General features: G+C 36.0%; 1 protein-coding gene and 1 long non-coding RNA gene across 2 annotated transcripts; one reads left to right on the forward strand and one right to left on the reverse strand.

Annotated features, from left to right (window-relative positions):
* Positions 1,646-8,453, reverse strand: LOC109129338. The gene is made up of 2 exons (XR_002035643.1): positions 7,794-8,453; positions 1,646-1,984 (listed from the first exon to the last, which is right to left on the reverse strand). It is a non-coding gene; the product is annotated as an uncharacterized LOC109129338 (long non-coding RNA).
* On the forward strand, positions 8,842-10,556 carry LOC104748787. The gene is made up of 4 exons (XM_010470380.1): positions 8,842-8,908; positions 9,169-9,293; positions 9,411-9,890; positions 9,960-10,556. The coding sequence occupies exons 1-4, from the start codon at positions 8,842-8,844 to the stop codon at positions 10,554-10,556; spliced, it is 1,269 nt and encodes a 422-aa protein (XP_010468682.1).

The raw sequence follows: 11,736 nt of genomic DNA on the forward strand, positions 1-11,736 counted from the left end.
AAATATATAGGGAAAAAGTTTAAAAAACCATCATTTAATTTTTATTTAGACATTTAATATTTGATTTATTTCTATTGGAAAAAATATCTCTATTAATTAATATCCAAAAATATAAATGTTACTATTTTCATACTCGCATTTTCAAAACAAAATTAAAATTCTAAATTTATCCTTATCATCTATTTTAAAATTAATAATTAGTTTTTTTTAACTATATTGTTTTCTTTGAACCGGATCAAACCAAAATCAAACCGGTTATCACCCGATAACAACTTCTTCAAATTTACATACATTTAAAATTCAGACTTTGATTTTGTAGAGAATTTGAAAACCTAAATCAAACTGAAAATTTGAGTAGACAAATCTATAGTTTGGGTTTATTTCAATAGTGGTGTACTGGTGTTATGTGGTTACGTTCCGTGATGGAATCGGTGGACACGTTCTCACTGATTACTCATTTATTTTTCCTCTTAATCTTGGTTTATCATAGTAGTATGTTCTTCGACTTGTACTTCATCAGTTATGGAGTTTGATAGTAATGTTGATAAGGCATAGTACAATGGGGAAAGATCTTCTGGTTTTTGTCATCATCATTTTTGTGTTTATGAATTTTTATGAACATCTTCCTAAATTATATGGATGTCTTCCTAAACATTATGAATTTCTTCCTAAATTTAAAAAAATATGAGTTTTTGAATATTAATTTTATTTTTTTGCTTTAGTGTATCACATACTCTATTTTTAGCGAGAGATTTGATTTTTTTTTTGTGTGCATTTCTTGATATTTTATCTAGATATAGAAGAGTAACAATTTGATTTTGTGTCTTCATAAATATTTATGAAGGCTATCCTGAAATTTAAGGTTTCCTTCATAAACATGATTGAATACTTCCAAAATTAAAATAATTGTGTTTCTAAATCTTTTTTTGATGTTTTGCCTCAATATGTAAAGATTACTCTATAAGTGAAGGGTAATGATATCAATTTTATGCATATTTGGGTGCTTACCAATATCTAGAATTTTTATGAAGTTCATTCTAAAATCCAAACTTTTTATGAAAGTCATCCTGAAGTTTAAGAAAGCTTACCTGTATTTCACGATCAAGAATTAGAGATGTAAGTTAGTAACAACATGTTGAAATATGATCAAGAATTAAGAAATTATGAAGATTTTTAGTGAGTCCTAAAACTAGTAGCAAACTAAACACCAACATACAAAAAAGGACAAAAAAACCAAGAAGCCAAAATTATTTAGTGTTCTCTTGATTATTCATCCTTTAAGTTCATTTTATGAAGGTCATCCTGAAATTCAGGAAGGAAAGCTTTCTTGAACTTCGTGAAATCCTTCCTGAATTTTCAAGGAGTGCTGGATGTTGGGTATTGATGTTTCATGTTGCAAAAACAGAAGAAGGAATTCTGAAAAACAGAGAACTTAAACAAAAAAGAAAAACAGATTAAAGGTCCTCGTTAAGAGCACTTTAAACAAATCCAATGCTCTAAACATAAGAGATACTACATAACAATAAGCTAGAGGATTATACTATTGTTTTCAAGCGAACTAAGATGAGACATTTCATAGAGGAAATAGAGCGTTAGAGCTATCCTGAAAACCCATACATAAATTCAATTTTTTCCATCAACAGAATGATATAAACTAAACCAATACACACAAAATAACACAATCGTTTGTTAAAGAGCCAAATTTGGTCCAAAAACAAGATGAAAGTAAGAACTATAAAGCTTACACCATAGATGAAAATGAAAAAGAGCAAAAGATACGAAAAGAGCAGAAGACACTAATAAATAACAATATGTGCAAGACCACCCACAAAAAAAAAAATCATGATCATGAATCAATCGCACATGTAATAACAATATCATTGAGTCCATCTCCATGGATAAAGTTGATATATCTTCGTCCAAAGCGCTCACATCCTCTTCCATAAGAAGACAAATGATCGGTCAAAGATCAATTCTCTGTATCCTAAAATAATCAAACATATATAGAAGAATTAGTTCATGAGAGAAGTGATTGAATACATAGAAGCTTCTTCAGATTTAGGGCACAAACACAAGAAATCTCGAAGAACACAAACAATAATCACCAATTTATTCATCTAAATAATCAATACACAGAGTTTAGAGGCAATATTTCAAATCTGAAACGAATCGATTTAGATGAATTAAGAGATCACAGATTGAAGAATCAAACAATTAAACCAATTAACCTCTAACACATATGTGAAACACAATGAATAGAGAAAATCACATATTTATAGGTACAAACATCGATGTCGCTGATCTCGGAAACGGATGTCGCTCTTCTTTCACTCCTTTCATAGAGACGACGAGATCGGCTAAGCGAAGACAGATCAGCAATGAAAAACAATCACGGCAGCGAGAATGTGGCAACGAGAACAGGAAGACAACGACGATTAATCTTTATATGCAGAGAGAGAGGTTTTTATCAAATAATTTATTAATAATTATAGTGTTTTAAATATTTAATTATAATTATACTGTTTTAAATATGTGTGCTAATTTTGAAAAATAATAAAGTGTGTGCTAATTTTGGAACAAAAACTTAAAATGGTGCTATTTTTGAGAATCTCTCTAATTTAAAACAGAAAAAGTAATTAGTAATTATTAAACAGAAAAAGGGTAAATTTAGAAATTTGATTTTGTTTTGAAAATGCAAGTATGTAAATAGCAACATTTATAATTTTGGGTATTAATTTGTTCGTTTTAATTAATAGAAGTATTTTTCTTCCAACAGAAAAAGACCAAGTATTAAATGTCCAAATAAAAAATAAATAAAGATTTTTTAAGATTTTTTCTCAAAATATATATGTAATGGGATTTTTCACTTTTTTTTTTGGGGAGAATTCTTTTTAAAAAACTCAACTTTTGCAAAAAAAAAACCAAATTATTTTTATTTGGATTTTTTATACTAATAGTTTTTATTTGGAATAAAAACATCTGATATATTAAATTAATGCCAAATAAAATCTTATCTTTCAAATGTATGTATTAGTGCATTTGATTCGTTCAAATGTTATAGTTCTCGGATGCTTTATCTACGTTGACATTTTATGATAATCAGTATTTTTTTTTTACACAAAGGGGAAGATTTTATTAAAACCCAAGAAAACTGTTCTCAGGTTATTACAACACAAGTACAAGGTACAACAAAAGGTAATCCTGATACTGAAAGTTAAAACCACCTGAAACATTGAGATAAAGCATAAGATACGCCAAAAATTACAGGAGTTGAGATGACTTTATCGTCAAACCCAGAGAAGGCTAAAGCAGCCAAATGTAGTCTTTGTTATCCAACAGCACACTGCATAAGTAAATGCTAAACCTAAGGCCATCATGCCTACGCTAAGTAAGATATATTCACACCAAAAAGTTAGCTTTGACAGAATTGAGTTGAGTGATCAAAGTTGGTGAGATGGATGGTAATTTGGGGGACGATCCTTAACTTGGTCCAGTAAACTGGTTCTTTTCTTCAGAGGGAGTTCTTGATTTGGATTAACCTCCCATCTTCTCTTTGAACATTCTCCTGCTTCAAACTTAGCTGGCCTCTTGGGGGGCGGGAGATTCACACGCAAGGTTGGATCCTATAGACTTGTCTTTTCCAGAGAGATAAAAATGAGAGAAAGCTAAGGCAAAGTAAGGACTGATCTCTGACTGGGAAGTGGAATCTGGTTTTCCTGAAGCATAACGGGTACTTGAGCAACGTGACTTGATTGTTGTGAGATAGGAGCAGAATCTGTATCCTCGCCATCATTTCTTCGTTGATGAACCGAATTATCTTGGTTGTTGAAAGGGTTAGGATTCATAGGTTCAAAGGGGCATCTCGAGGTAGGGTGCATGATCCTGCAACAGTTAGTACAATTTTTTTCCATCTTCTCGTACTGGAATCCAAGCATGGCTCGATCACCCGATTGAAACCTCGTCGCAGCTCTGTTCATCAAGTGGGTGAGACCTTCAGTACAAAGAACGAAGAGGAAAGGGGAAATAGGGTCCCCTTGTCTCAAAGCTATCTGAGGAGATATCATACCATATGATTGATCATTTAGCAAAACAGAGTAGGTAACTGTAGAAACGCAAAACATTATCCACTGGACCCATTTATGATGGAAACCTAACGCCAATAACAACCCCTGCAGATAATTCCATTCTAGTCTATCAAAGGCTTTGAACATATCAGATTTGATTGCCAAAAACTCAGTAGAAATTAAAGGATGCATTCTCAAGGCGTGAACTATTTCATGAGCAATTGATATGTTATCAGAAATTAAACGCTTGGAGACAAAGGCTGACTGAGTCGGGGAGACCAATCCTGATAGAAGGGGTTGTAGCCTTAAAGCTAAAATCTTGGATATAATCTTATAAAGGACTGAGCATAAGCTAATTGGTCTAAGGTCCGACATTATAATGGGATTCCTGACTTTAGGAATGAGACAAAGTTGGGTGTAGTTCCATTCAGATGGAAAGGAACCAAAGTTAAAAAAATTCTGAACTTCCTCTGTGACCTGAGGACCTATGATGTCCCAATATTTTTGATAGAACAGACCAGTCATACCGTCAGCTCCCAGAGCCTTAGTAGGATTGATTGAGAAAACCGCCTTTTTGATCTCTCCAACCATGACTTTACTGATTAGAAAATCATTCATCTGATCTGAAACTTTCGGCTGAAAGTCATGGAACAACCAATCAAAATTTCTTGATCTATTTGCTTAAAAGAAGCATGGAAATTTTTTTGTGTTACAGTCTCCTTCCTGTAACCATTTTTCCCTACTCTGTTGGCTCCAATAAGTCTCTTCTTCTCGATAAGCTAATAGCAATTGAATCTTAAGTCCATGGACATGGCAAAGGGAAGGAAAAGAAGAAGTTTGTTCCTTTTCTAAGGCTATTTGAATCTGATTGATCTTATCTAAGGAGTTGAGTTGGTTCTCTTTTTTCCAGTTACTTAGAGTTTTCCTACAACAACGAATCCTATCCGAAACTGAAGAAAGAGCAGAAGAGTAGTTGTTGAACCAAGCTAAGCAAATTGCTTCTCGAACTAGAGGTTTGCTTAAAAATCTTTTATCAAATCTTATGTTCCCTCTGTAAGGACTGTTTGAGGAGACAAACTTGACAAGAACATGTCTATGATCTGAACCTCTTTTTTCTAAAAATTTCTGAGTAGAAGCTGGAAATAAATGAAACCACTTTTTATTTCCAAAACATCTATTTAATTTGCTTTGGATCCATAAGTCATTTCTCCTTATCATATCCTAACCCTTCCTTTATATCTATCAACACGTTGCTGCTATTCATAGTCTCCATTAGAAACAAAATCTCAGGGAAATGTTATTTACACATTTCCCTGAGATGAGGAATTGTCAAGTCCTGAGACCGTCCCATGCCTTGATAATTCCAGCTCAGAAGGCTCATTAGATTGTAGACGGTCCTTCATTTGGGACCATCTTTTGGTGTATGAGCTTAGAGACTTTATGAACATGAGTTTCTTCCACTGAACCTTTCCTTTTACCCAACGAATTTATTCCTGAATCTAATGGTAACTCAGAATGAATTGGAGGGTAGAAGATAGGAGTACCTATTTTGTTTTGTGCAGGCTTTAAGGATTTTTCCTATAGGTAGAGTTTGCCTTTGTTGTTCCAGACGTACTCACTTCAAAGGTAAGGATATCATAGACATATGATGATTCCAATCGAAGTTCGTACAAGTTTTCTGGATCAGGAATAGTCCTTGGAGAGGGTAGAGAATGAACCTCGGGAGAGATAGGAGCTTCTGTTCCGTGATAAATCTGCCCGGTCGTAGCATATTGGATATCAGTGGGATCATCAGACAGCATGGGAAGAACTGTATTGGTATCCTTCTCGATTGTAGGGTCCAGAATTGGGTTAGCTTGAATATCAGAACCGGGGAGTTGAATGAAACTAAAATCGTGGATCGATCATGGACTAAGTTATGTGTACCTTGTTGTTTAAAATCTTTAATCTTCTGAAGAAACAAAGGGCACTTTTCTCGTTCATGTGTAAGGCGCTGGCAGAAGTAACATCACTTCTGAATCCTTTCATAATCATATAGGATTGTAACAGCTTCACCAGAAGGTAGAACTAGCACTTTGGATCTTCGAAGTGATTTCGTGACATCGAAAAGTATCTCAGCCCTAACAAACTCCTTATTCTGAGAGATTGATGGATCGTAATCGACTTGAAGAACTGGTCCTGCAAATTCAGCAAATACGGTGATCGCTTCCTTCGTGTGATGATTAACCGGTATGTTACGAATTTGAACCCAGATTTGAAGTGATTGGAGATACTCTGGCCGAGGATTTTCTACCCAACGATCCATGACCAGTGACCATTGGTTATACGTATGTACCCCCAAATTGAGAATCTTTTCCAAATCCTGTTTATATTTGAAGATGAGTTGGAATTTGTCTTTTGAGAGAGCCACTCCCCTAACACGATCGTAGATGAGCCATTTCCTTGGCATATCCAAAACGATATCTGACCCGTTTTGGCAGTCTGGGTTGAGGATTCTACCCATTAAGCTCAATGAGTTTGTATCCTCGAAGAAAATTGTGGTAGGTCCGGCAAATGAAAAGGCTCATTTACTTCTTCTAGCGACATAGCCTTAATCATGTTATCTATCGAGGAAGACATACCTGAAGACTTGCAAGGTGATTTAGGGAAAAAGAAGGATTTGCAGCAAGGATCGGAGCCTGAAGAAAGCTTTGAAGATCTTGATTAAACAGAAGGGAATCGGATTGAAAGACCAAATTATACAGAACAAAGGAGTATATTGGTGAAAAATGAAGAAAAAAAAATTGTTTTTCCGACAAAGATATTTTTTGGATGGATAAGAGACACTAATTCAACAAGATTTTTCTAAGCCCACACCCTGTTTATTTTAAAATCTTGGTTTTGCTTGAATAGGAGCAGAAAATACAAAGAAAATTAAAAGGTCATCCATCCACTACCTTTCAACTCAATATCCCTTTTTTTGGCTTAAGACATTCTTTCTCAACTAGTGTCTTTCAGATCATGGCCATTCCACATTCTCAAATGAGTGGTAATAACTTTTAATAATATTAAAAATAATATTAATCTAAGTTTAAATCTTCACACCCTTGTTTTTATTTTTTGTCCTCCCATTAGTCATCCTTGGGTGTCAAATTTTTTTAAAAAATTAGAGAAACAACAATCAAACAAACCAAAACCATTTTTCATCTAACTCTCAAACATCCTCTCATTGCACAACAATCACAAACCCAAGAGTTAATTAATTTCGAAAAGTTTTTATGTTCACAATAATGAACCCAATGACTAACCAAAACAAGAGACAAATCAAGACTTGTTTAACTAAGCTTTGTACAATGTACAAAAAAACAGGATCGAGTTCTTGAAGAAAACTGAATATGCAGAATATGACATACCAAAGCGTTTCTATCCCAAACAAAGTAGCCAACATTACTAAATAATTGGAAGCAAACTAGCCATTTCATATACTACTGTTAGAGACAAGAACTTCATTTTCTGATCAATGGTCAATGACAGTCATGGAGCAATGTTAATACCTTTCTACGGCCTTAACAAGCACAATCAGAAAGAGAAATCAAACACAAAGTAGAAAGGAACAAAGTCCCTAACCTTGCCCGCTTTGGAGAAGAACTCATAAACATCTCTCTCAGTAGCTTTAAGAGCCATCTAGCTCGATCATTAGAAAACCAGATTAAACAAGCTTAATCAGTTAACGGTTGCTCAAGAACATACCTGGTATGCAAAAACGGTTGCTCTTCGTATCTCTGCTGCTCCTATGCCACTACTTCTCCCCACGATCCCTCTTACCACCGTTCTCTTCGACTAAGATACCCATGAGAATGGCTTCAGTCCCAGTGCTTCAATACTTGAGATTCCTAGCCTCCAATTCTCCCACTGCAAGTGATTTTATAGCTCTAGCTCTGGTTATTAAACACCTCCTCCAACAATTTTGTTAGTGATAAATCTGGCTCGCTGGTACCATCTTGAAATTGGAATCCAATCTCATCATAACCGAATCACTAGCATATGTGGAATCCATACGCGTTGGTAAAGCCCTTTGATCTTCACGGTCATAAGATAACCATAGATTCTCTTCACGTACCTATGAACACAACAACCTCAACAAAATCAGATTTGTTTCAATTGAATCAGAACAAAAGAAACAAAAAAGGTCGGATCTTGTAATGGGAAAATCAAAATCTGAGAATAAAAGAATCAAATTTTGTGAGAGTAAAAAAAAAAGAGACTCATCAAAAGAAAAATTGATTGGGTTGTTCTACTCGATTTTGAAAAATCATTCATGCTTTCCTGGTTTCGTCCAAAGAGATAGAGAGAAACAAGCAAAGAGAATGAGAAAAAAAACAAAACAAAACGAGACCAATCAACTTTTGACACGTTAGGTGTCTCCCAATATCTAAAATGATGTGGGCAGAGAGATACAGGTCTCTGATTTACCCCGATTAAAACTTTTTTTTTTTGATTTTTATTAAAAAATTAAAACACATCCGAACAGAATGACCGATGGGAGAGTGCTGCTCTCACTAGGTTTAGAATAGAACCACATACCAGAAAACTCTTTCTCTAAAGTCGATTTCAGCCGTTTTACACCTTTTCGAGATACTTTTAATCCAAATCCCCAAAAGTTTTTAGAGTTTGTGCAACTAGTTCTTGGCATTCAAAGTGGAAGATTGTTCATCTCGTGATACCCCTCTTACTCTTTGGAGCTTTCTCGGCAAAAAGTCTAAGGTTTAGTGGGTTTTAGACTCGGAAGCTCTTAACCATGTCGTCAGCTATGGATAAAGCTCTTATGGCGATGTCTCTAGAAGAAGATATTGAGAGTGCTCTTGGTTTAAATTAATTAATTGGTTAACTTTGTTGGTTAGCTGGTTAACTCAGAATAGACATTTGTATATAATACAACTCACATGTAAAATGTATAGTTCAATTGAATGAAGAAAGATTTTTCCAATTCTAACAAACTTTCTCTTTCTTCTTCTCTCTTGTGTTCGTCATATGGTATCAGAGCCATCTGAGCTCAATTTTTCTTCGATTTCGATCTGATTTCTCAAGTTTCGAGCTCTCATCTTCGTCTCAATGGTGACTGCAGTTCGTGCGAATCGGAAACAAGCTCGATCGAAGGCTTCTACAAGTTCTGCTGGTCGCAAATCAACACGATCCACCTCTGATGTCAATGATTCTTCTCCGATCTCACCACCAGTGACCGATTCTCAGGTTTCTGGGGTCTCGCGAGTTGTTGCATCATCCGCGATCGTTGATCCATCTCATTCACCCTTCTTTCTACATAGCGCATATCATCCAGGTTTGAACATCATCTCTCTTTGTTTAAAGGAAAAGAACTATGATGACTGGAGTTATGCGATGCGTATTTCACTAGATGCAAAGAATAAGATAAAATTTATCGATGGTTCTTTGCCTAGGCCTCTTGTTACAGATCCAAACTTTGATCTATGGTCTAGATGTAACAGTATGGTCAAAGCATGGTTGCTTAACTCTGTTTCTCCTCGGATTTATCGTAGCATACTGCGTATGAACGATGCTACAGATATATGGCGTGATCTCTATGGTCGTTATCATTTGACAAACCTTCCACGCACAGATAATATTACTCAGGAGATTCAGGATCTGCGTCAAGGTTCTTTGTCCTTGTCAGAGTATTATACTCGTTTGAAGACGCTGTGGGATCAACTTGATGGTTCAGAGGAGCCGGATGATCCCTGTGTCTGTGGTAAAGCTGCTCGTCTGCATTTGAAGGCAGAGAGAGCTAAGACAATTAAGTTCTTGGCTGGTTTAAATGAATCCTATGCTATCGTTCGCAGACAGATCATTGCCAAGAAAGCTCTTCCTCCACTTGTTGAAGTTTATAAGATTTTGGATTAGGATGATAGTCAGAAGGTTTTCACTACTGTCACTCCACCTACTGCTTTTCAAGTCTCTCAATCACCTTCGGTTCCTGCTCTCTCTCCTGCTCCTGATATATTATATGTTCAGAATGGTCCAAACAAGGGTAGACCAATTTGTTCTTTTTGCAACAGAGTGGGACATATTGCAGAACGTTGTTGTCGTAAACATGGCTTTCCACCGGGATTCACTCCAAAAGGGAAGTTTGGTGAGAAAACTCATAAACCTCAAGGTGTACAACCCGTTGCTGCTCAAGTTTCTTTGTCTCCTATGCCAGAGAAGCAGTCGATTGAAGGCATGATTGGTAATCTCTCTAAAGACCAACTCCAGAACATCATTGCCCTTTTCAGTTCACAGCTTCAATCCTCGACTCCAGTTGTTACTCCAGCTGCAGCAAGTAATTCCCAATCGGCTTTAGATCACCCTGGTATCTCTTTCTCTAACACAGTTTACTCTTTTATTGGCATATTGGCGGTTTCTAAACACATTTTGTCAAATGGCACATGGGTGATTGATTCTGGTGCAAGTGTGCAACTCACCATGTGTCACATGAGAAAGATGTTTTTGTCTCTTTAGACACATCTATGGAGAGTTTTGTGAATGTGCCAAATGGTCAGCATATTAAGATCAGTGGAGTGGGCATGGTTAGGTTGAACAAGGACATTCTCCTTACCAATGTTTTGTTTATTCCTGAGTTCCGTCTAAGTTTGATCAGTATCTGCTCTTTAACATCTGATATAGGTTCTAGAGTGATCTTTGATCCCACTTGTTGTGAAATACAGGATCCTACCAAGGGGGTGATGATTGGTAAAGGTCGACGTATTCGGAAAATCTATGTGTTGGACACAGACTTCTCCTCAGTTTCAGTCAATGCAGTGGTGGATGTCAGTGTATGGCACAAGAGGCTTGGTCATCCTTCTTACACAAGACTGGATGTTATCTCTGAAGTTTTGGGCACTACTAGACACAAGAATAAGAAGCATGCTTATTGCCATATTTGTCATTTGGCTAAGCAGAAGAAGTTATCTTTTCCCTCTGAAAACAACATTTGTAATGAGAATTTTCAGTTGTTGCACATTGATGTTTGGGGACCCTTTTCAGTGGAAACAGTTGAAGGATATAGATATTTTTTAACTATAGTTGATGATCACTCTAGGGCAACATGGGTTTATTTGCTCAAGAACAAAAGTGATGTTCTAACCGTGTTTCCTGCTTTCATCAAATTGGTAGAAACACAATATAATTCCAAAGTGAAGAGTGTTAGATCAGATAATGCAAAGGAATTACAATTCACTAAGTTTTATCAAGATCAAGGAATCATTTCATACCATTCTTGCCCATAAACTCCTGAACATAACTCAGTTGTGGAGCGTAAACACCAGCACATACTGAATGTAGCAAGGTCTTTGTTCTTTCAGTTGAATGTGCCATTGCCTCTTTGGGGGGATTGCATCTTGACTGCGGTTTTTCTTATCAATCGGACACCATCTCAGTTGCTTTCCAACAAAACTCCATACGAGGTTCTTTCTAGTAAGCTGCCTGACTTTACTCGCATCAGATCGTTTGGTTATTTGTGCTACGCATCTACCTCTCCAAAACAGAGGCACAAATTTCAACCTCGGGCAAGGGCTTGCATTTTTCTGGGTTATACTGCTGGATACAAAGGGTATAAAGTCATGGATATGGAGAGTAACATGACATATATATCTAGACATTTGGAGTTTATTGAGGATATCTTTCCATTGGCAGATCCTAA

This window comes from Camelina sativa, chromosome 15, assembly GCF_000633955.1.
Source record: "Camelina sativa cultivar DH55 chromosome 15, Cs, whole genome shotgun sequence".
Lineage (NCBI taxonomy): Eukaryota > Viridiplantae > Streptophyta > Magnoliopsida > Brassicales > Brassicaceae > Camelina > Camelina sativa.